Source organism: Mus musculus, chromosome 15 (genome assembly GCF_000001635.26).
Source record: "Mus musculus strain C57BL/6J chromosome 15, GRCm38.p6 C57BL/6J".
Taxonomy (NCBI): domain Eukaryota; kingdom Metazoa; phylum Chordata; class Mammalia; order Rodentia; family Muridae; genus Mus; species Mus musculus.
This window is the reverse complement of record NC_000081.6, coordinates 96,425,694-96,450,736: the sequence shown is the minus strand read 5'-3', so window position 1 is coordinate 96,450,736 and position 25,043 is coordinate 96,425,694. Positions and strand designations below refer to the sequence as shown.

Sequence of the window (25,043 nt, the reverse complement as noted above, 5' to 3'; positions counted from 1 at the left end):
GCAACAAAAGTAACTTTATTGTTGGGTGTCACTGCAAGATGAGGAAACTGTGTTAAAGGCTGCAGCGTTAGGAGGGCTGAGACCCTTTTGTATTAAGGTCCGTTTTGATTCTTGATCCATTTTGAGATGATTTTGTGTAGGGTAAAAGATCGAGTTTCTTTTACAGGAGGGGGTCTAGGTTTTTGTTTCATTGGTTGAAAAGGTTGACATAGCAAAGCCCCATCTCAAAAAAATAAAAAAGAAAGGTAGTTCTGATTTGTGGGGTGTGGATTTCTGAACTTTAAGGGAGGGACTATTTGTGTAGGGCTTGCTTTGATACACCTTTAAGGAACTTGAATTAATCTATGGGCTATTATTTTAGCATAGATTTGTAGAATGTTTTTGAATAATCCCATTATTTAGAATATTTTGTTCTAGGAATGAATTCATCGGCTTTTACTTTTCTCTCCTGTTCCTCTTGCTGTTAACATATTTTATTGACATATCTTACCATGTCAAATATTCCATTTCGGGGCTGGCGAGATGGCTCAGTGGGTAAGAGCACCCGACTGCTCTTCCGAAGGTCCAGAGTTCGAATCCCAGCAACCACATGGTGGCTCACAACCATCCCCAACAAGATCTGACTCCCTCTTCTAGAGTGTCTGAAGACACTCTTCTAGAGTGTCTGAAGACAGCTACAGTGTACTTACATATAATCAATAAATAAATCTTTAAAAAAAAAAAAAAAAAAATATTCCATTTCATTTTTTATTGAAGGCTATAGGAGTCATAATGAATATAGCAGACTGTCTGACCAGTTAGATAATTTGAGAACCCCATTTATAATTTGTAATATTGATAGTAAGATTACATTTAGTAGAGAATCTCAATATTTTGTGATTTCTAAAAACTTTATGATATGTGTTGGACTTTGCAAAAAATAACCTATTAGTGTATTGGTTTTTTTTTCCTAATACAAGATTACCCAAGTTTTGTTTAAAAAGTAAAAGTGCCATTCAGAAACAGTATGTTGAGCATTTTCTTATTATAGATTCTCATTCTTTATGATAATTATATTTGATCATTAATTTTATTTGTTTTCATTAATTTTGCAGCACTAATGGATTTGTTTATTTTCTGTGTCCTTTTTCCATTCTTTTTAAGGTTGGTAGAGTGGGAGGAATTACCATTTAGTTGTTCATTGTCCTGTTTTGGTTAGAGAAGGATTTAAGGACAGCAACAACACAAATCACCAGATCTACTCCTATACCAGTAACTTTAAGTTTTTCAAAACTTATTTTAATGACGATTCTTAAATGCTTTAACCTCCCTTACTGTAGTCCACTACCCACCAGAGGTAGAGGAAAAGAAAGGATGGGTTGGAGCGTGTTTAGAAATGTTTAGAAAGGTTCTTTATAGCAACTCCCATCTGTGTTGTCTGGAAATCAGCAGATCAGTTCACAGGTCAGCAGTGTCAGCTCAGTCCATTTGCACACTTCATGGATACACCATCAGTCTAGATTGCAGACCCTTCATGGCTACACCGTCAGTCTAGTTTGCAGACACTTCATGGATACACCGTCAGTCTAGTTTGGTAGAGTCAGGACAGCAAGTATGAATCAGCAGTGGTGGCACTACCTAGCAGAGACAGCCAGGCTGTCAGCATGAGTCAGCAGGAGGGACCTGGAAGAACACCAGGAGAAGTTCTGGGCTGTACCTATCTCAGCAAAGATGCGAGACCAACAAGAGTTGCACAGCTAAGTTGTACCAACAAGCCGAGCTTTCTCTCCATCACTCCGTGGAGTCCTGTTTATACTCTCAAAACATCGGGTGTCCTCCACATATCTTGCCTCAGCAAGTATTTTGCCTCAACACTGGAGTTGGACTTAGCAAAAGTCCACTGAGTTTGTCTCAGCTGACAGCACTCTGCCAATTGGCCAGAGTCTACCACCAGAAGTTTTTTGGCCTTTTCTCTCTCTGCGTGTCTCTCTCACTCTCTGTGTCTGTCTGTCTCTCATCCTGACAAATAGAGCTCAACTACATAATGTAAGGTGGACCAATACATGTGTGTCATTAGAAAAGAATCCATCATCACATATCCTTTCACGTGCTTGCTTTAGCAGAGCATCCTCTCTCCCATGTTTGCTTCAGCGAAGTGTTCCTTCATGAGTCTGCCTTAGCCTTTCACCTGTCTGCTTTAGGAAAACACTCCTTCACATGTTTGCTCCAGAAAAACACCATCCAACACAGCTAACTTTCCAAAGAACCTTTAAGTTTGAACTTCATATGCTGCTATCCATAGTTCTTTTGCTTGCCAGATATGAGGCTATACTGCTCTTGATTGTGATTTGTGGGCCTATAGGTTTGTGTGTGTGTGTGTGTGTGTGTGTCATGTGCATGTATGTGTATGTGCATGTATGTGTGTGTATATGTGTATGTGCATGGTGGTTGGTTGGTTGGAAATAAGCATGTAACATCTCAGTGGTCTTTTTTGTTTGTTTCTAATAGACATAAGGCTTAATCTGCTAAATGTAAATTCCTTTCTATACATATAATATTTCTCTTCAGGGAACATCATAAGCATTAAGGACTTACTGATTTAAAAAATAACATTCAAGGTCTTTATATTTGACTTTGAAATGTAGGTGATGGTAACAGAAAAATGGAATTATGGCATTTTCAGGAAAAATGGATGGAACTGGAAATCATGTTAACTGAGAAAAGCCAGGTTCAGGCAAGTGCCACGTGTTTTCACTCATCTGGGTTTAGAAAAGGTGGGGTAGATAGAAAGCCAGAAGAGGCTGTTAGGGAGATCACAGGGCTTAGTGGGGAGCCCCAGGGCAGAGTGGAGGAGGATGGATATGATCATGATCATGGTGTGAAATAGGCACTCAGTGTCTTACATGCCAGAACAAGGGAGCCTCAATTCATTTGTACTTAAGAGAAACAACTGAAAACAGGATAGAAGCTATGATTCTAACCAGATGATGTTGTAGCAAAGGCAGAACTATGGGGGCAGCTAAAACGATGACTAGTTGTTGTCAGGGATTTGGAGTGGGAAGGCAGGAATAGGAAGAACATAGATGAGTTGTAGGGCACTGAAGCTATTGAGACACAGCAGCTGTAAGTGGTTACTAAAAGTCTTACGTTTGTCAAAACACTTGGAGGGTGCAACACTCAGAGAGTATGGACTTTGAGTGATAATACTCTATGAAGTAAGGTTCATTGATTGGGACAAATACACTGTCTGGTGTGGGACGTTCATAGCAGGGGAGGTTGCATGTGCTTATAGACGCCACATGGGGATTTTCTGTGAACCTATCTTAGATCTCTCCATATTTTGTTTCTTGAATATTGTTAAGTTCTACACATAACTGCAGTTTACCAGATAATTCCATTTTAAGTTGATCTCTTTTCCATAGTTTTAGGTCTGTGTTGTGGAATTTATTAAGCTTGCTAATTAATAATTATATAAAACTTATTACATTAGTTACATACTTTTCTTGTTTTTTGTTAAAAAATACCTGAGAAGAAGCAGTTGAAGGAAGAGGATATTTTTCCTTGGAATTCAAGGGATAAATAGGACCGCGGTGTTGGAAGGTGAAGTGGCAGGAGCGGGAGGTCAGCTGCACACATGGATTCCACAGTCAGCAGGCCGGGATCAGTGCATCCTCTTTTATGTAATTCCGAGCATGCTGCTGCCCGCATTTATTTAGGGTGATCTTCCCACTTTAAGCTAATCTAGATAATCCTCGTCTGACACATTGAGAGATTTGTTTCCAAGGTGATTCTAGGTCTTGTCAGTTAGGCAACCCTTTGTTTCTTGATGTGTAAGTACTGTGAAAGGGTACTGGATTATTGAGTAGGTGAAATGGCTTAATCAGAGTCACGTGCAGCACACCTAACAACCTGAATTCAATCCCTAAAGCCCTAAAAGGCGGAAGAAGCTCTACACAGCTGTCCTCCGCACATGAGCCGTGACTTGCACCCTCCACAGCATAACAATAATAGCTAAATAAATAATTTTAATAAGAGTACTGAGATGTCCACAAACTGATGGGTTTGGCTCATTCTTTATAAAGTAGCTTCTTATGGTTCAAAACTTTTAAAATTCATATGATTGGGAGATGGCAAACATGAACATTCTCTTATGATTTATCCTATAGGAAATTCCTTCACAAGGAGAGATGAAGAAGAAATCTGTATATAATCAGAATGTGGGTGATCAGGAGTGTGACGACATGGAAGGTAATGTTAAATGTCAAATAGTGTCACTAGACTTTAAAATTAAGGTTTCTAAAGTTTTCTGTCTTTTTTTATATTCTGAAATAAATGACATAAGAATTACACACTTTTCCTTCATGTTTTCATTGAAAATTTTTACTTGAATTGTTGATTTTGTTTTGTTTTGTTTTGTTTTTTGTTGTTGGAATTTCTGGGTTGTGTGTGTGTTCCTATGTAGGTATGCAGGTGTGTGTGTGTGTGTGTGTGTGTGCGCGCGCACGTGTACACACATGTGTGTGTAGGCCAGAGGAGAAGCTTGGATGTTGGGATGTTGTTCTTAGGCACCATTCACTTTTGGTTTTGAGACAGGGTCTCTTACTGGCCTGGGAGTTTCCAAGTCGGCTGGCCAGCAAGCTTCAGCAGTTGGCCTGTCTCTGTCTTCTCAGCACCGGAGCCTCCGTGCATGCGTTACTTAACCAGCTTTTAAAATGTGTTTTCTGGGAATTGGCAAGCATGTTATTGACTGAGCATTCTTCCTTTTTAAAATTATAATAGCATTAATATTTTCTTCTCCCTGTAAAGTTAATCTTTTTTATTTATTTGCTTATTTTATGTATATGGGTATTTTATTTGCACTGCATGTCTGTGTACCTTGTGTGTATCTAATATTAGTTTGTATTTGTAAAATTTAATCTGAAACCCTAAATGCCCAACTCAGGTATTCTTTATAGAATTTGTATTTTCTTCATTCCAAACTCATACTGAAACCATGTGAGCTCATTTGAGTGTTTTGGCTTAATACTGATCTCTTAGATTAATTTGTCCTCCTAGCCGGGATGGCTCCAGGTTGTATTGAATTATACAGTTCCTATTGCTTGCTTACACACTTTTGTGTAAGTCGGTTACTTTATTGTTAGGAATTTAAATTGCTACAGAGACAGATTTGGCATATCTCTTCCTGTGTTACAAATATACATGTTGACCCCACACTGTTCCTTGTTTTGGTTTTTCAAAACAGGATTTCTCTGTATAGTCTTGGCTGTCCTGGAACTTGCTCTGTAGACCACACTGGCCTTGCCTACCTCTGCCATCCATGTGCTGGAATTAAAGGCACACACCACCATCACCTATCTAGTAAATCCATTTTCAAAGAATTGATCTGTAGATACACTTTTTGAAATGTGAAATAATTGTGTTGCGATCTAAGCTCCTTGGTAGAATACTTAACTTGCCTAATGTGTGGAACTCTGGACTCTATCCTCAGCATCCGTTGTCATAGCCAGCGGCTGAGAACACGTGAATGTCCACTAGTGAGTTGTTTTGAGAAGCAGATTAATATGTATAGTACTCCAGTGTTCGATGAAGAAAGAAAAGACATGTGGAAGGATGTATATTAGGGTTTCTCTTGGCTTCTTGTCTCACCCCTGTGCTGCTAGTACCTGGGAGGCTGAGATAGAAATATCCTGAGTTTGAAGCCAACCTACTTATTGAGAAACTAAGTGATTCTTTGAGATAAGATTTTTCTGTGTATCCCTGGCTGTCCTGAATGCACTCTGTAGAACAAACTGGTATTGAACTGAGACATCCACCTACCTCTGCCTCCCAAATGCTGGTATTAAAGGAGTGCACCGTCACCACCTGTCTTGAGAAACCTTGTTTTAACTGAGGGGAGGGCAAGGAAGGAATTGCTTTTCTTCTATGCATTAAAAAATATTGAGCCAGGCGGTGGTGGCGCACGCCTTTGATGCCAGCACTTGGGAGGCAGAGGCAGGTGGATTTCTGAGTTCGAGGCCAGCCTGGTCTACAAAGTGAGTTCCAGGACAGCCAGGGCTACACAGAGAAACCCTGTCTCAAAAAAACAAAAAACAAACAAACAATATATATATATATATATATATATATATATATATATATTGATATAGCAAAAGAAACTTAAGTTACTATTGGATATGGTAGAAGTAGTGTGACTAGGTTTGTCAGTATAGTCATTTTTATTTGAAAATTTTGAACCAGGTAAATAATATTTAAAAATAAATCATGGTCCATTATGTCCCCCCTTCCCCACTGAAGTATGTAAGAAAGTTGGTTGTGAATGTAGCTAAGTGGTAGGGCATGTGTGTAGTATAGACAAAGTCTGGGTTAAATTTCCTAGAATCTCACTCACACACATACACACATACAAAGATACAACACAGATAGATACATCACCCCACAACATCCACACATACATACAGCACACACAGACACACAGGGCACACAAAAAGTAAATGCTCGAGCTGTTGGACTTAAAGAGTGTGTTTGTCATTTGACACCCAAGAGCTAGTTGCAAAGAAGCAGGGCTGGCCCTTTGAGGATGTAAGCAACCATATTGCTTAAGTATAAATCACTGGTTTTGGGGTCTTTGAAAACATGACTGTCTTTTTCTTTGCAGGTGAAGAAAACAGCAATACTGCCGATGCCTCTGGCTTACTGTACAGTGAAGCGGACAGATGTCCAATATGTCTCAGTTGCCTGTTAGGGAAGGAAGTTGGTTTTCCAGAAAGTTGTAATCATGTCTTCTGTATGGCCTGTATTCTTAAATGGGCAGAGGTGAGTCTGAGAATGAGCATTTAATTTCTTATCATGATTTTATTTCACTTATTGCCACTGCCTTTTATACACTATCTCATACTAAGTTTTTTCCTAAAAAATTCCCCCCCTGTTTGTTTAAAATCTATCTTCATTTTTCTCCCATTTTTTTAAACTCAGTCTTTTCATTCTTTTGTAATCAATTTTAATTTGTACTTTGAAAAAAACCTTACAGTAAAAGCAGGCCAAATAGCCTTCTGACCCTTACACGATATTACCTGCTTGCTACTAATAACATCCCTGTCTACTGTTTACATAAATGTTTTTCAGAGAATTTTCACATAGGTTATTTGATTTCTTTCTGACAACCTCTGGAATAATCAGAATAGCTGCCACAGTGTTTTTCACTTTAAAGTCTAGGGGTCTTTAGTGTAAACTAATTTCAGAGTCTGAGTTAGAGATTTTACTTAAGATTCTTTATAAAAATAATTAAGAAGATATCTTGGGCTTTGACTGTATTATAGTGAATCAATTTGGGCCAGATATATTGAAGTATATATTAATCTTAAGTCCTGTTATTATAAATTATAAAACCAAACATTTACTGTTTTTTTGTTTTTTATATTATGTTTTCTGATGTAGTATTTTGTCAATGTATAAAAGTTAGTAAAGAATTAGGTCTATCTCAAAGTTATTTTTTTCTTGTACTTATGTTCCTTAATATTGTTGAAAGAACTGACTTTGCGTGTAGTGAATGCTGGCTTTCTGGTTAACTTTTGTTAAGAGATTTGTTATACTAGTTGAATTAATAAGAGTATAAGAAGAAACATAATCTAGATTAAAAAGCTAACTAGTCTTTAACAAAAAGAGACTTAGGGATAGGTGGAAATGTATTTTGAGAGAAATACTGTTAGTTTGGGCAGAATCCTGTTGGTAACTCTGCAGCGTTGACCAGTGCCGTTTGTCCATCATTCAACTGTAGGTCGGCTGTGTCCCTGATATACGTGTGTGACTTGTTACCCACAAACCCTGTCTCTGCATGAGTTTGGATCTTTTCCTGATTGTGTTCAGTGACTACATAATTATGAATTTCAAACAAAATAAGGTGTGTGTGTGTGTGTGTGTGTAAGACAGAATGTGTAGGCGTGATTTTCCTTCCTTTACCACCTCAAGGGCATTTTCCACATAAGCTTTATCATGATGTACACGAAACAGGTTTCTTTAGGGTACATATTGAGAAGTTGTAATTGCTAGGTTGTAGACTGCACATATTTAATGCATAAACAGTAGTAAACTTAGCTATATTTTAGCTCATTTATTTTAAATTTGAGAATACCTGGCAGTATATGTAAAAATCAACGCTTTTTTTTTTTACATATAATGTATTCCTTGTTTTTTGATACTTCATAAGAAATACCTGTTTTTATTTATGTGTGTGTGTGTGTGTGTGTGTGTGTGTGTGTGTGACTATGTGCTTACAAAGACGAGCAGGGGATGTCTGAGCCCTTACAGTTGGAGTTACAGTCAGTTATGAACTGCTAACATGGGTGCTGGGAACCAAACTTGAATCCTCTCTGAGAGAGCAGTACATGTTTCTAATTGCTCAGCCATCTTTCCAGCCTCTGATGTTCTTTTGAAAATAAATAATTTATTGAAATGAAATTGTTTTGCTTTTCAAAAGCAAGTTATGTGCACTGTTGTACTGCTGTCTTTAGTTGTGATTACAGGTAGTGTGGAGTTGTGTTACTGTTTAACCTTAAAAGGGGAGGGAGAACATTCTGCATCTCCTTGTCCTTGGTGGACATAGCAGCCATCAGTAAGTAAGCCCTTACGTCATCCGGCCTGACCTATGGGTTATGGCAGGGGGCAGTAAAGACCCTCTGAAAACACAGATATTTACATTATGATTCGCAACAGTAGCAAAATTTGAATTATAGAGTAGCAATGAAAATAATTCTCATGTCAGATGAGAAACGAACCATATTAAAGGGTTGCGACATTAGGAAGGTTGACAACTGTTGTGTCTGGCCAGTAGATCACAACCTCGGTTCTAGCCTGGAAAGGCATTTTGGAAACCTGGAAGAGAAGAGGGGCTGGGCTGCGCGAGATAAGGAAGGAACCAAGACAAAGCTCTCTGCTCAAGGTTCAATTTTTACTATTTCGGCACTCAGTTATAAAGGAAGGGGGAGGGGCCCAATTCCCGCCAAATAATCTTGGGGTCCAGTAGCAGGGTGATCACGTGATGGCTCCAAACAGCAAAGAGGCAGGTTCCAGCAGTGGGCGTGGCAGAATGATTGAGAGGGAAGCTCCACCCCTGAGCAAGCTGGTTTCAGGCTGAGGGAGGGGAGACTACAGACAACCTTTGCATTAAGTTGACCATTAACAGTGGGACACTCAAATTGTTCATTATAAATCATGAATAAATGCATGCTTGCAGAGTTACTTAGGTCTCTCAATTTTCATCCAGTCTTGTTGTGATAACAATTGGATGGATTTAAAGTATATAAATGCTTTGGAAAATAGAATCAGATTTCAATGTCATGGGTTTGTTGTTTTTTTTTTTTTTTTCCAATGTCATCATTAAAGGATTTTGCTCTCATTCTTTCCAACCTCCTGTTTAAAGAGGTGTGCAGTTTGTTTCAGATTCAGTACTAGAAATAAATAAATGTGTGTGTGTAAAGACTCTTTGCAGGTTACAGTCAGCATTCTTTCATTTAGTCCACTATTTTAATGTTTATTTCATGTTAAAAGTAAAGGCTCTGGACTCAAGTTGTAATTTGTTTCCAGATATCTCAAGAGTAGCCTAAAGTTAAAGTAAAATTTAAGACTCTATAGTTTAAAACTTTACTAATATCCATTTGTAGGAGAAGTGTAGGGATCCACGTGAACTTGTACTTGGAAACCTATATGATAAGAAGACGCGTGGACCACATTCTGGGTCATTTCTCTGGATTTGTTTGTCTTCCAGAGACTTAGCTCTGCTGCGTTTGTAGTTGAAGTTCACTGAGTAGGACTTCAGGACGGAGGTCAAGCACACCCTCCCCTTCCATCTTACCTTAGTCATTGAAGACATTTTATCACAAGAAACTGGTATTTCAAAGGTTTTAATGTATTTTAGTCTTTAGTGATTTTATATTATACACACTCCTGAAAATTTTCATGTCCCTAAAGTACCATTCCTCAAATAAAAATTAGTTTGAATTTCTCCATGTTCTAAGGTCTTGTTTCTGTGGTTATTTAAACAAATAAGCAAAATTAAAGTGTTAAAGTAAATGATCATCTATAGATGTGTCATAAAATCTATTTTACTTAGGCAAAGAGATTTCAGCTTGATATTCCCTCTACCAATTCAATGTTGGTGGCTCCAGAACCTAATGGCCCACCATAGGTACACGAGAACACATTGAGTTTCTTGTAATGGTGGCCAGTTACAAGAATAGGTGGTAAGCCTCTTAGCTTAAAGTATAACCAGAGTATAGAGAGTTCTAAAAAGCCAGTGTGGTGGTGTACACCTGCAATTTCAGTACTTGTGAAGCTGAGAGGAGGACTTTAGAGGGTAGGCAGCTTGGGCTACATAGCAAGTACCAGGCTAGCTAGGTCTATATACCAAGATTCTGAAATAAGAGAAATGGGGACTAGAAGGAAGAGAAATAGGATATTTAATAATTGGCAGAAATGACCTATTGACATAATAAAAATTAAACCATTACTATTAGAGCTAAGAGTCTTGCTTGAGGGAAGGCCTTTGTACTGCTAAGTATACTAGAGGCAGTGTGCTAACGTTTACTACGCTGCCTAAGGGATTTTCTTATCTCACATACTGCATTTCTGAGCTGGAAATACAGCACAGCAATTATGAACATTGACCATTGTTGCAGAGGACCTGGTTCAATTCCCAGCATCTACATGGTGGCACACAATAGTCTATAATTCCAGTTCCATGGGATCTGACATCATTTTCTGACTTCTGGGGGCTCCTGCACTGACATGGTGCACAGACATACTCTCATGTCCATGAAGACTAGAAAAGTCTGATGCATCAATAGAAATAGTGGCAACTGACCATATTTATGATCCTCCACAGACAAAGTATATGTATGAATATGAGAATAGTTTTTTTGTTTGTCTTTTACCTTGGCACAGTCACCAGAAGATAGTTAAAATACAAGTTTGGTGTTTAGAGAGTTATGGTTTGAGAACTTAGAAACATTCTATGTTTAAAGGATTTAACAGTTCTCACTATATTTTTGGTGCTGAGGATTAAACTAAGACCTCAAGTGTTGAGTATGCAAAGTCCATGCTCTGAGATGTGCTGCATTGCAAGGACATGCAGTGTTGACGGTGTATAGAGCTGGTGTGTAGAGCTGGTGTATAGAGCTGGTGTGTAGAGCTGGTGTGTAGAGCTGGTGTGTAGAGCTGGTGTATAGAGCTGGTGTGTAGAGCTGGTGTGTAGAGCTAGCCTAGTCTCGATAGCTTCTGAGGTGCCTCCCTGTATTTATTATGTACAGTGTTCTGCCTGCATAGATACCTGTGTGCCAGAAGAGGCTCCAGATCCCATTACAGATGGTTGTGAGCCACTATGTGGTTGCTGGGAGTTGAACTCGGGACCTCTGGAAGAGCAATCAGTGTGCTCAACCTCTGAGCTGTCTCATCAGCCCCAGTTCTTCTTACATATTTCTTTTAAGTATTTTAAGCATTTAAAAAATGTAATTAGTTTCCCCACATAAAGAATTGACTGAACTTCCTCTATACCTGTGGAATGCTGACAGCTTTAGTCTGAGATTAAAAGGTTAGTGAAGTCAGACTGGACAGTTAACTGAAGATGTTCACCAGGCGACCTGGAGCTCCTGAAGGGCAGGGCTGGTACAGGCAGGTGCAAGTGATGGATTAAACAGCAAAGGTCAACATCTCAGAGCAGTTGACATTGTTATCTAAAGAATCTAAGAATACTTGTGAGAATCTTTTATATTGTTTTCATCCATCAGGTAAATTAAAATACACACACATATATGCCACACGCCAGTTGTAAATGTCAGAATATTTAAAATGAATTTTCTGCTTTTATACTAGAAAAAACCTTAATCATCATTAGATGTCAGATGACATTAAGAGAAAGTATAAGTCTACCCTAGAGTTAGAGTATATCTTGGGAAGTGTGAAAACATTCCTTTTGAGTAGATATGCTGAATGTATTCCTAGTGTCAATTTTACCCCTGACTTTATATGCATATGCTTTTGAAAGCTGCTGTCGAGAGCTAAATGTGCCGTGACAGGGTTTTTGGGATGAATGTTTAGATGAGATAGATGTGTGATAGAATGTTTAGATGTGATGGGACCGTGTGTGTAGCTTGGCTCCAGGTGAGCCCTTTGGAGCCCATGGCTGGCTGTGTTGGAGCTATCACTGAGGAAGGGTTATGCCAACACTTTTAAAATAAGCACCAACCTCTAATGTTTGCAGTCCTAAGTCCTCTTTGATTATGAACTGTAATTTTGTAGATAATATGCTTTATTTCTTAGTGGCAGAGAAGGTGGTGTAGGTCCCTGTGAACAGGAAGACTACGCTGTAAGCATAGGTGTTGAGACTCAGTGTTTAACACTTGCCTCTCTCTCTCTAGGAGGGGCTATCTGTAGGCAGCCTTTGTGATTGAGGATAGAGCAGCATCAGGAAGCAAGAAATACTAGAAACCAAGAATCCTGAATTCTCAAATAAGGAAGGTTTCCTGTTCTTACATTTAAATATGAGTTTGTCTGAACTGGGAGTTTACAACGCTTCAGAATACTAGGGTATGTTTTACTGAAATCATTAGGAAAGTTTTTTCTATCAAATTTTCCCTCTTATATAACAGTAGTACAGAGCATTTGCTATAAAATATGTGCTCTGCTTTTAATATACATTCTACGTAAAACAGTGAGCAAGTTCTATTAACTTTGTAGTTGTATCATAAAGTTGAATGGTGGTTTTAGATACTTTGATTATGGAACTAATTGGATATTTTTAAAATTACTTAAAGTCACATTAAACAGGTGAATAATGATATTTTTGTTATATAAGTAATCAAAATAATGAATATTAAAATTTTTACATATAAAACAGTTTGATAGTCTTTAAAGTTAAACTCACTTAAAATATTAAATTTTCTCTACATTAGCTTTAAATAGGAACCCTTAAAACTTTGCAGCTTAAAAATTCAATCAGAGCCTGTTAGTGGCCTTTAATCCCAGCACTTGGGAGGCAGAGGCAGGTGGATTTCTGAGTTCTTAGGCCAGCCTGGTCTACAGGACAGCCATGGCTACACAGATAAACCCTGTCTTAAAAAAACAAAAAACAAAAAAAATCAGTCAGTATTTCTAGTCAAACTTTACTTTGAAAATGCTATTTTAAAGACCAAAGTATCTTGGGATTGTCTCACTATCTGCTAAATGTGGGGATCAGAATCCCCTATAAATGCCTTAAAATAGACAATCTAAGCCATTTTGAAACAAAACAAAGCAAAAAAAAAAAATCCCATTTGTAAAACTTTTCTGTTAATGCCATTGTTGCATGCTGTGTGGATGGATCCTTGTACATATTAATGAACTCTCAGACCTAAAGGGGACAGTGAGGAAAATTATGTTTCTTAATTTTTAAAACATGTTTTGATTTTCCATTGACTTCTGAATTTGTGTGTACTATGAAAATGGAGAATCGATAATAGATTTCTGTTTCGTCTCTGAAATACTCTTCTACAATAGTTATATGTTTTTAAGATTACATATGGGCATTGTTTCTTAGCCCCAGAGAAAGCATCTTATCTATTTTTCTGGGCTTATTTCTTTATTTAAACTTTTCATACCTGGAAAAGATAATGTAATTTAAGGGTATTAATATTTCCTATTTGGTAAGATTGGGTCAAAGTGAATTATTTTCTAATGTTAATTAAGTCATCATTATGAGGATTGTTAAATGTGTCTAGATTATAACTTAGTAGAGTTTCTCATTCCTGCCAGGTTTGCCCTGTTTTCCTTTGTATGTATGTTTTTGTTAAAGCAGTGGAGATCCTTATTCAATGAGTCTAGTCAGATACAAACTGGTAGTCATAGTGGGAAGAAAGATGGAGATCATGCCCAGAACCCACATGTTTGGAACATGTCAAAGCACGAATGGATCAGGTTAACATCTTGGTACTTTAAAAATTAAAAAGAAAGAATGATGGCTAGTTGATGTCAAGAGGAAGTTTAATAAGAAACACAGTGAGACTGTATAATTTCAAGTACCAGCTGATTTGATAAATCTATTTCTTTGGGTCATAAATTTATTATAGGTTGGCCAACAAAATAAATCATTTGAGGACTCATGTTTCCTATATCACATTGTAAGTTGTCCTTTTGTTGACGTAGGTGTTTGTCAGTGTAGTTAAACTGGATCTTATGTAGGAGCTAGTATATACCACATACATGTCCCTCTAAGAATTGCTAACAGTCAGTTAACATAAATTAACCTTAAAGTTCTTATCCCTGTTTTCAGAAATTAAGTACACAAAGCACAAAGAGTTTATGCAACAGGGCCAGAGTTTGGACAAAGAGAAAATGTGAAAGACAGTAAATACAGAGCCGCTGTGCATTTTAATTTTCATTTATTAACTGTTTAATCTTTAAAAATTATACCTTTAAAATAAAATTAATATATTCAAAAACCTTGGGAAAATGAAGAGTACTTTAGATATTTTCAATATAAGTCTAAGAATGTAACCTCTAAGAAATTTTATAGCTTTTGCTGACAAGCAGTTTTATTGTTAGGACATCCAGTTCCTTAAATTAAAATTGCTAATTGAAACGCATTATGAGTAAGATGTAAAATACTTTGTTTTTGCCCTTTTAAAACACATTTTTTGGTAGCAAATTTATAGCATCCTAAGTCCTGAGAACTTGGAAGTACATTAAGTTATTATCTTGTTAGTATTGATTTATTGTAGTAAGCCCTCATCTTCTCTTTCCGACGGTGAAACATTTTCATGTCAGAGCCTACTTACTAACAATAAAAAATATATACATTTTAGTAAATTAGTAGAAAGTAACTCAATTTATATTTTTTTTAGCTGGTTTTTAATAATTCCATGAGTTTTGTAGAAATGTGTTATGATTGGGGCCACACATACTCTGTTCTATACGTTTATTTAAATATAGGCAAAAGTTACAACATTTTCCAGTAAGGAATAGTATAAAGTGAATTACCTAAATTCCAAAATTTATCTAATAATAGAATTATCGTTGATACATATAAAGTTTTGAAAACACAGGGACATATATCTAAATTAGGTTGATTTAGAATTGTAAAATAATTGAAAGACAATTTTCCCTACAAAATAGAGAGCACATAATTCAATTTGAAAAAAATAGAAACCTAATAAAAATTAGGTAAAGAGTATGGATGGATAGAAAGAAGCTTTTGAATATGTCCTTAAATAAAATATGCTCAACCTTATGTGTCTGTTAAAGAAATGGAAACTAATGCTATTGTGACCCGCGACACGCTCTCCTGCTAAGAAAAGCTACTGTGAACCAATGCATGGTCATTAATTTATGAGAAAAGTAAAATGGAACTCAGCATATGAGTTGTAATTTTAAAGAGATAAGTGTGAGCATCTAAGAAGTACTTAGCTCTAGGGTTGTTACTTAGGCCCAAGGCTCAGCCTTGGTTTTACAGGCGTTCTCACTGGGCAGCCCGTCCTTACGGGCTCTTAGGAGTGGCTGCTTTACTTCTGGTCACTGACTCCAGTCAGTGTGTTCTCTCTCAGTCAGGAAACATTTGAAAGAATTCATGAAGCAAGCTTAAGGTGTCTTTTGCGGTGTGGTATAGTACAGTCTGGTAGTATTTCCTTTCCTTCATTTTGAAATTAGAAAAATATATTTCTATGATAGTGGGGAATTATGATTGTATTTAGTGTAGTTTGTGATCTCTTCTAAAGACACGTTTGTAATCATTTCTCAGATATTGGCTTCTTGTCCAATCGATCGGAAACCTTTTCAGGCCGTGTTTGAACTCAGTGCATTTGAAGGTTGTGCTAAGGTAAGCCTTTGATTTCATTTTGAGTTTCACTCATGGTGTTAGTTGCAGCTGCTTTGCTGTGATAGATTTCCAGCTAAAAATGGCTCACCTTTAGGTTTAGTGTGTGTCATCATTTCTCTTAAACACGGCAAGTTCACAGCTTTTAGTGCCAGTAACTAATACTGGACTGCTTTTCCTTTGGCTTCTAAAGTGGGCATACCACAGTGGTCACCTAATACTGTACAGATGTAATAGATTAATGGCTTTAAAAGAAGTCATATGCATATGGAAATGCTTTCATCATCAGCATGATTGTATTTAAAACATCTTAGTTGCCCAACATATTGAATACATTTTTTTCATCAAAAATGTTTTAATTTTATTGAATTCAAAGGTAAGCTTTTATAATACTTAAGCTCCAAATATCTAAACATTGTTTTTACGGGTGCTAGAGAGATGACTGAGGTTAAGAGTACTGGCTGCTCTTCCAGAGGTTCTGTGTTCAATTCCCAGCAACCACATGGTGACTCACAACCATCTGTAATGAGATCTGATGCCCTCTTCTGGCCTGCAGGTGTACATGCAGGCAGTATTATATATACATAATAAGTAAATCTTAAAAAAACTGTTGTTATGAAAAACATAATTTGAAGATTGGATAAATAAAACTAATATAAACTGACATTTTTGTTCTTACATGGCCTTGATATTCCTTAGTATGAATCATGATTATAGTTAAGAAACATTTTTAGTTTTTCAGATTAAAATATAATTAGTCATTTTACCCTTTGCTCCTTCCAACTCCTCTCAGGTTTCTCCTGCTTTCCTAGCTCTCAAATGTATGGCCTCTGGCCTCTTTTTCTTTCACTGTTGTTATATAGGTGTGTCTGTGTGTGTGTTCCTAAATGTATAGGGGCTATACAATGTTCCTTGTATGTATGGTTTCAGGACTGACCCCTTGGTATTGATAACCAACCGGGGACTGTTTCTTAGGGACCACCATGTCTTACGTGGCTGCAGTTCTTCATCCAGGGCTGAAGGCCCTTGAGATTAGATTACCCATTTCCATGGTAGAGTATTTGATGGCGCCATCGTTGCTCAGGTTTAAGCAGCCATGCTGATGGGTGAGCTTCTGACATTTCTAGGAGATTTGGTTTCATAGCACACACATCCTGTTCTCTGGCCCTTACAAATGATTAATATTTTATTGTTGATTTTTTTTGCTTGTTTAAAAAGAAGAAAATAAATAGAACCATTACTGAGTTCATGAGGAAAGAGGAAGATAGAACGGTGCTGAGTAAGATGTATGAGAAACAACAAATGTATGAAAATAAATGATAAATAACTTTAAAAAATGACAAACCACACTTGTGCATGCATGTGTGTGATAGCTCTAAGGGAGGAACTGATTGCAGTCTATGACAGCTTGCTGCGTCCTCCTGCAGCAGCCAGGGCTCCTTCCCCCTCCCCTAGCCTTAGATGGGCAGCGGCACTCACCACTCCTGCTGATGAGCAGCAAAACTCCAGGCACCTGTCCTTGAGACCTTAGAGAAATGACAAGCTCAAGGGAGACCATGGGAAAAAGGTAAACAGAGGTCAGGTCGCAGACAGTTACGACAGCCATAAAATTAGTCCTTGAGCAGACCCCCACTAACCCCCTCCCTTCAGTACTGTTCCACCCTCTGCTCCTCTTTTCTCTAAATATCCACACTATCCCTATACTGTATATAAACCCAGTGTTTTCTGGACTCAGGGTCACTTGCCAGCATTCACCTGGTGAGTGTGAGGTGGGTGAACTGAGTTTGAACTTGAAATAAAAGACTTTTGCGAATTGCAGACTTTGCCATTCTTGGGCTCGCCTGGGTTTCCCCTGAACTCGGCACAACAATATAATGTACAAACAGTATGGCAATGCACATAAAAACTGTTAGAGAAGGGCTAGGGGCACAGCTCAGTGAAGCATTTGCCGCAGAAGCGTGACGTGAGTCTTTGAGTTCCATCCCTGTATTTAAAGAATAGCTGGAATAGAAGGCCGTACTGGCCAGCAGCGTAACTTCCTTAGTTGCTACTTCCAAACAGAAATGTGGACGGTGCTTGAGGAGAAGCGGAAACCTTCCTCTGGCCTAGGCAAGCGCGCTCATACTTGAACATGGACATGTACACACAAAACAAAAGGATCGGCCTGTTTTGATTGCTTATGTCTTCATCACTTACGCAAATTATCATTTATTGGACAAAACATACTTAGGTGTTAGTAAAAGTCAGAGTAGATTCTCTGGAAGACTATTTTCCAGCCATCTTTATAAAGTTATATAGTTCTGCCTAGGCTGGTCTTGAAGTCTTGACTTGTTTTCTCGACTCTCCTGAGCTTAAGGTGTGACCATAGTGTAAGGCCGTGACTGTGCTTTTCAGTGTGGCGGTTTTGTTTCTTTAGTTTTGTAATTACAAGGGAGAATGGCAAAGCTGCTTGCAATGTTGGTGTACTTATTTAATAGGTAGTTTTGCTTTTCTTACAGATTCAAGTGAAAAGACGGTTGAGAGAAACAGAGGACAAGGAAAATCAAAGGTCTTTTAAGAAGCAACTCTTTTATCATGAGAGTTCCAAAGGCAACAAGAGGTTAGTAATTAAATTTACAGTGGGCTTCAGAGTGACCATACATAAGTGTGAGAAGTAATGTGGGGGCTTCCTTTGCAGTGGGAGGGATATTGGGATGCGATTATCCATCCCCACGCCTCTAAGGAAAGGATTGCAGCTATGTTTTTGCCTATATAAACCGCCCATTGAAGTCATTAGAGGGAGAAGGTTAAATGGATGGCAAGTGGCACTCATGCATACCTTATTTTGCTAGACATTTCCAGTCGTTCCTTTAAACAAGCAATGCCCTCTATTCTGCATGTCTCGGTAGCCAGTCATGAAAGTCAGGAAGATTATGTTTAAATACTAATAGAGTTCATTGTATCTTAAAGCCTAGTTTAGCCTATTATTATTTTATCTGAGTACATAAGAATATTTCATTGTGATGGGCAGTGGACTTAAAAAACTGAACAAAATTTTAGTTTTTAAAATCTTTTAAAACTCTTATTCATATCTACAGAAAAAGAAACACCATAAGAGAAGATCTGTTATGTGAAAGATCTGATGGCTTGAAGGTGTTGTATAGTAAGTAACTCCGCTTGTGTGTCCTTTGTGTTGTAACTCAGTGTTAATGCCATATTTCTTAGTAATATTTTGATTTTGAAAATAGTTGGTAATGGCACTTCTTAGATCTTTCCACAATATACCATATGTGCTACATTGTTTTGCTTTCATGGAGGTCATTTCTACTGTTCCCTGTTCTGTTTTTGGCTTGAAGGGAGAAGGAAGGAAAGGAAATATGTGTTGAAAGACCATCTCCTGATTACTTGGTGTTGAGTAGCCTGCCTTGTAGCCTTACTGCACATAGCTTGGGGAGGTGGAAGATGCCTGTGGGTCTCAGACATTGGGGTCTGGGATATTGGCATGGACTGGCTGAGCATCATCTCAGGGCACTCCCTGCGTTTTGCTTTTAAAGGTGAACTTTGATTTGTGTTTGTTTATAGTAAATCCAGTCTATGACAAAAGTCTCTCAGGCATTTCCCTTTGCCTTTGGTGGGGGTGGGTGTATGTGTATGGCCATGCATGAGGGGAGGGGGAAGGGTAGAGAGAGCGTGTGTGTCAGAGTACCTTTAAAATAAAAGAATCTGTCAAACAAACATGAAAACTTCCCAGCCTGTTGATTTAATAATAGAATAGAGAAATAAAAAATTTACTACCAGGAGTGATAGACACTTGATTATTTCTGTTTCTGATACTGAGAGGATCATGCTAATACACATTAGGGTTTTGTCCTAATTGGTTCAAAATGTTCCTGTATGTGTATTTGTCCTTGCATTTGGAGGCTAGAGGTTGATGTTGGGTATCTTCATTAATCACTCTCAACCTTAGTTTTGAGACAGGAATTCTCAGTAAACCTGCAGCTTGGTTGTCAGTTCACTTCCACTGGCCAGCTGCTAACCCCTTGGGCGCCTCCTGTCTGTACCTCCTCAGCTCTGGAACTACAGTCATCCACTTCCATACTCACTTTTTATGGGGCTTCTAGGGCTCCGAATGCAAGTTTCTATGCTTGCCCAGCAGACACTTTACTACCTGGGCTCGCTCTCCAACTCCTTTCAGGCATTTCTTAAGGACATGCTATCTCTTTTTAATTACAAATTTGTTGTTTGGTATTAGTCAGACTTTGAATGCCTGCTTAACATTAAGCTCAGAGTATTTATTATCTTAATTGATGTTGTATACAAGAGTTTTTCCTACACTTGCCCAGAGGTGCTTGGGATTGAACCCCAGGAACTCTTATAGTCAGGATGAACGAGCGCTTTACCACTGAACTGTACCTTCGTCCATAGAAAGATGTTTTCATCAAATGTCTTTGGGATTAGTGTTTACTGAAATGTGTTTGGGAGATATAATGGGACTATCTTGGACCTGCCAGCGATATAAATAATGACAATGAGGCTTATTAATATTTTAAAGCTTAGGCCTTTCATTGGGTGGTCTTCTGACTACTCTAACCTGACTAATTCTGCACTACATCCTGCCATGTGGCCAGGCCTACCTCTCCTTTGGTCTTGACTGTATGTTCACGGGCTCCCTAGCCTCTTTCTGTACAAGTTGGGTTTGGTTCGTCCTCCCAGTTGCATGCTCTCAAAATACTCAAGACTCAACATATAAATACCTTGACCATGTAGCTAGGCTCTTCTCTGACTAGATCATAGCTTAGATAACCCAAGTATTTTTAACCTACATTCTGCCATGTGGCTGGTTGCTTGTGTTCGGGTACCATGCATCCATCTCCTCACATCTCCCAGGCTGATCTTCCCGTGCCTAGCTCTATCTCAGAACTTTCTCCTCCCGGATGTTCCATCTTCTATCTCTTGCCTTAGCTGGAATTATTGACAGATGCTCCATCTATGCAGACATTCTCTCTGGACACTTCTCCTCCCATAGTCCCTCTCTCTACCCTGAAGATCTGCTTTTCACTTCCTGCCCAATTATTGGCCATCAGCTCTTTATTAAAGCCAATTAGACACACTTCTAGATTGCTTTAGGTAGAGAAGAGAGAATGAATATTTACAAACTGAGACCAGGGATGTGCTGTTAGCTCTCTGAGGTACAGAATTAATAGTTGAGTATGCAGAGACACACATTCACACTATGTACCCTAAAAAGGTAACACTGAATTAAAGACATGAGCTTAGCATAGCAGATTGAACACCTGTTTAAGCCGCACAGAGAACTAGGAAAGGAAGAGCACAGAAGAGATGACCTTAAAATAGAAGCTTGAATGTGATTCTCTAAGTGGGATGGAAAAAAAGCGCCATAGCAGAAACTTCAGCCTTTCTTAGGGAGAGTGGGGTTAACAATTGAGAGTCAGTTCACAGATTTAGAGGCTTCTGTTAGCTAAAGACAGATAGGAGGTGTAGTGACAAACAATTTTGTTTTGCTCTTTTTGTTTGTTTGTTTGAGATTAGGCTTCTCTTGTAGTTATGGCTGTCTTGGGACTCATTCTGTAGACCAGGCTAGCCTCAAATTCAGAGATGCACCTGTTTCTGCCTCCTGAGGGCTGTGAGTAAAGGCCTGTGCTACCACTGCCTGGCTCAAGAAACAGTTTTTTACATTACATTTTTTTTTTTTAATAAAAAACAATATCACTAGGTAGTCGTAGCTGTCCCGAGCTCACTTAGAACTGTCTGGTCTGGAACTCAGAGAGACCTAGTTGCCACTGCTTCCCGAATGTTGCTTTCAGGTGAGTGCCATTAACAGGTTTTTTGTTTTTTTTTTTTTTTTCCTTCCGAGACAGGGTTTCTCTGTGTAGCCCTGGCTGTCCTGGAACTCACTCTGTAGACCAGGCTGGCCTCGAACTCAGAAATCTGCCTGCCTCTGCCTCCCAAGTGCTGGGATCAAAGGTGTGCGCCACCGCGCCTGGCTGCTTACCAGTTTTTAAAGGTGCAGTTCCTCCAGTAGATTCTTTCCTCAACAGATTAGAGGGAGGGGAGTGAGTATCCGCTCAGACTGCAACAGTTTTCTGGCGTGGAGACTAAATTAGGTGAAATTCTAGACCAGCGGAGACAGAGGAGCAGTGGTAAGGAGGGAGATAAGTCCAGTGTTGACGTGACTGGTCCTTCTTCTGCCGATGATCGTTCAAAAATGGTCATCGGTGTTGATATCTTTTAAAATATTACTCAAAATAGGAAGCACCCACAGACACGTGCTCAGAGTTGATGGCTTCTAGGAGTCTCCCAGTGAACACTCAACCTAGTCCCCTGGGCCCTATTTTCTATCCATATTTTAGTGTCCCAGAAACAGGTGAGGATTTCCACAGTTTTGAGGAAAATGACAGTATACAAATCAAAATAGACATGGTCAGAGACTCAATGTTGGGAGTTGAACAACTTTAGAAATTAATATTCTGAGAGATGAAGCCACCAATCTCATAAGAAGGAGTAAGGTAGAGACCAAAGTCAGGCTCTTGTACCTGCTAGGTACGTAAACTACCACTGACTTCAATCCCAGCCCTAAGAAAAAAGTTCTTTAAAAATCTTTTGTATTTTAGAAATTAAAAATGTTTAGAGATTTAAATTTTCAATAGATTTATTAAATATCTCAGAAAGTAGAATCAACAGTCAAAGATGGTATTTATATAGAAGATTAAATACTAGATAATAAAGCTCCAGAGAACTCTAGAAAAGTAAAATGCTAAAAGTTATTTTTTAAAGTTATTCAAAAGGAAATTTCCTACACACATGGACACACACATATACACACAAACAATATACACACACATACATATACAAAAATACACCCTAGAATAAGGAAAGAACTGTGTATACCAAGTGGTTTTAAAATGTTGCTTGTCTTAAGTGAGGAGAGAAAGACAGCAGGTCACGCGTAAAAGGTTAGTTGTAGGGGTATCAATAATGATTATCCTGATGGAGTTATACCTGGAAACACTGAGGACAACAGTTCATCATCTAGGAAGTTTTGTAATGCTCTGCCAAGGGCGAAAGTAAAAGCAAGGACATAGCAGGAGAAAGCAAAGGATTGTCCTTTACAACAGCAAAGAACTTGTGTAATGAATGCTAAGTTAGCTGTGGCTGTTTTACATTTGTCCTGCAGTGCCAGGTGTTACTATATAAAGTGAATAAAGTGAAGGTAGCAAAGGAGATGGGTGGCCAGGGGCATGAGGAGCAAACATAGGTGTCTTACGTGATTAAAAAAACAAACAAAAGAAACCAAGATAGAGATGTTGTTTAGAAACAGAAAGGCAAAGTGAGGTCGTTCATCTTTATAATATTGGACTTGGGAGACCAAAGCAGGAGTATGACTACAAATTCTAAGCTATCATGGGCTCTATTTTATGTTAGGGTCAGCTTGGGATGTAGAGTGAGAGCTTTTCTTAAAACAATAAAATCAACATTGCAGGAAACATAGGATTTGATGAAAAGCAGAAATTGAATGATTTGCTTGATGGCTTTCTCAAAATATGTTCAGTATTTTAGAAGGATAGTGGGTATGTGAAATTATTTCTAGGTAATCACAATATAGAGGGTTTTTTTAGATTAATTTTTATTTTATGTGTATTCATGTTTTGTCTGGTGCCCTTGAAGTTTAGTCAGGCTTTGGTTACCTCGGACCTCAAGTTTTGGATGATTGTGAGCTGCCATGTGAGTGGTGAGAACCAAACCTTGGCCCTTTGAAAACTAGTTCTTTATACAAACAACTGGTGCCCTTAAGCACTGAGCCGTTTCTCCAGCTCCAATTTAGAGACATTAACCAGCATTGAATCCTTTAATGAGAGCGCCATTGGAACTCTCAGTACTTAACATTGGTAGGAAATGAACAGTTCTTTCCACAAGCTGTTTGTCTGATGATGGGTTCTCCAAGGACGTTTCCCAAACAACAAACAGCATTATGTAAACTCTACATATTAATTAAGTAGTGAATGAATCCAAACAGTTTAATGCCTTTGGGACATAAAAGATACTGTGTGACTGTGGTACAGCAATTCTGTATGTGCTTGAACAGAAAGTGGTTATTGGTAAGCTGCAGCAGGATTCTCAGTTTTTACAATGGCCTTTTAAGAAACTTAAAAATCACTGTTTCAGCTGGACAATGGTGGCATATTCCTTTAATCCTAGCACTCTGAAGGCAGAGGCAGGTGGATCTCTGAGTTGGAGGCTAGCCTGTTCTACGGAGCGAGTTCTAAGAAAGGACGGCCACAGCTACACAGCAAAACCAATACTTAACTTGAAAAAACCATGACTTGAAAAAAAAATCACTATTTCATCTTTTAGTTATGCTTCATAGTGCATAACAGTAAGTTGCCAAATCTCAGTCAGCTCCCTTGACCTCTATATTCACATTATATTTGTTACATCATCAGTATTATGGCATGTTGCTGGCAATCAAAAAGGAAATTATTGTGCTATTAAATAGAAAATATGTTTTAACCAGCAGTATTAACATAAGAAAACTGAGGACGAGGACATATGGCCTTGAGTAGCAGGAAAGAGGTCTGCAACTTTGTGTGCTTTTGTTTCTTTGTTTTTTAGTGATGGGATGATCAATATTCCTTTTGTGAAGCAAGCAAACCTGGCTATTTGCAATGTAGATGTTTCCTAGAACTCTTAGGAAATACCTCTGATTGTAATAGCAACAGCCTATGATAAACCATAAATACGTTGACTGACCTCATGGGCTGAGAACATAGCTCAGTGGGTCAGACACTTGCTGTGCAAATGTGGAAGCGTTTGAGTGTCCAGGACCCATGTAAGTTCCTAGCAGTGAAAGTGCATCCCTGGCTGCGTGGGGTGGAGGTAGGTAAGTCCTGGAAGGTCGTCACGGTCAGAGAGCAATCCTAATCCAACGAAGTGGTAGAGGAGGACGCCTGACCTGTTTCTCTCATCTCTGCATGCATGATGCACGAATATGTGCACGCACACATGAGGATTAGCAGTAAACAAAACTTAGTAAGCTCTAAAGATGTTTATAGAATTTATCTTTTCTAAAGGGCTGAAGAGTTGGTCAGCAGTTCAGATCATGCACTGTTCTTGCCGAGGACTCAGGTGTATTTCCCTGCATTCAGCTCGATGCCTGCACAGTTCCAGCTATGGAGAGTCTGATGCCTCTGGACATTGGGCACAGCACTCACAGACACCCCACCCATATGCA

The 25,043-nt window shown here is 38.5% G+C and overlaps 1 protein-coding gene across 4 annotated transcripts in view; it reads left to right on the top strand.

Annotated features, from left to right (window-relative positions):
- Scaf11 (SR-related CTD-associated factor 11) overlaps nt 1–25,043 on the top strand; it is a 49,291-nt gene that overhangs the window by 10,252 nt on the left and 13,996 nt on the right. For 2 of the 4 annotated variants that reach the window (NM_028148.2, XM_006521430.3), the window contains exons 2-6: nt 4,146–4,227; nt 6,635–6,792; nt 15,740–15,817; nt 18,313–18,413; nt 18,892–18,956. In NM_028148.2, the coding sequence (NP_082424.2) occupies nt 4,167–4,227; nt 6,635–6,792; nt 15,740–15,817; nt 18,313–18,413; nt 18,892–18,956 (463 nt within the window). In that variant the 5' untranslated portion in view covers nt 4,146–4,166. Of the gene's footprint in view, nt 1–4,145; nt 4,228–6,634; nt 6,793–12,386; nt 12,556–15,739; nt 15,818–18,312; nt 18,414–18,891; nt 18,957–25,043 lie in introns of all 4 variants that reach the window. The other 2 variants (XM_030248784.1, XM_011245736.2) reach the window with 2 other exon arrangements.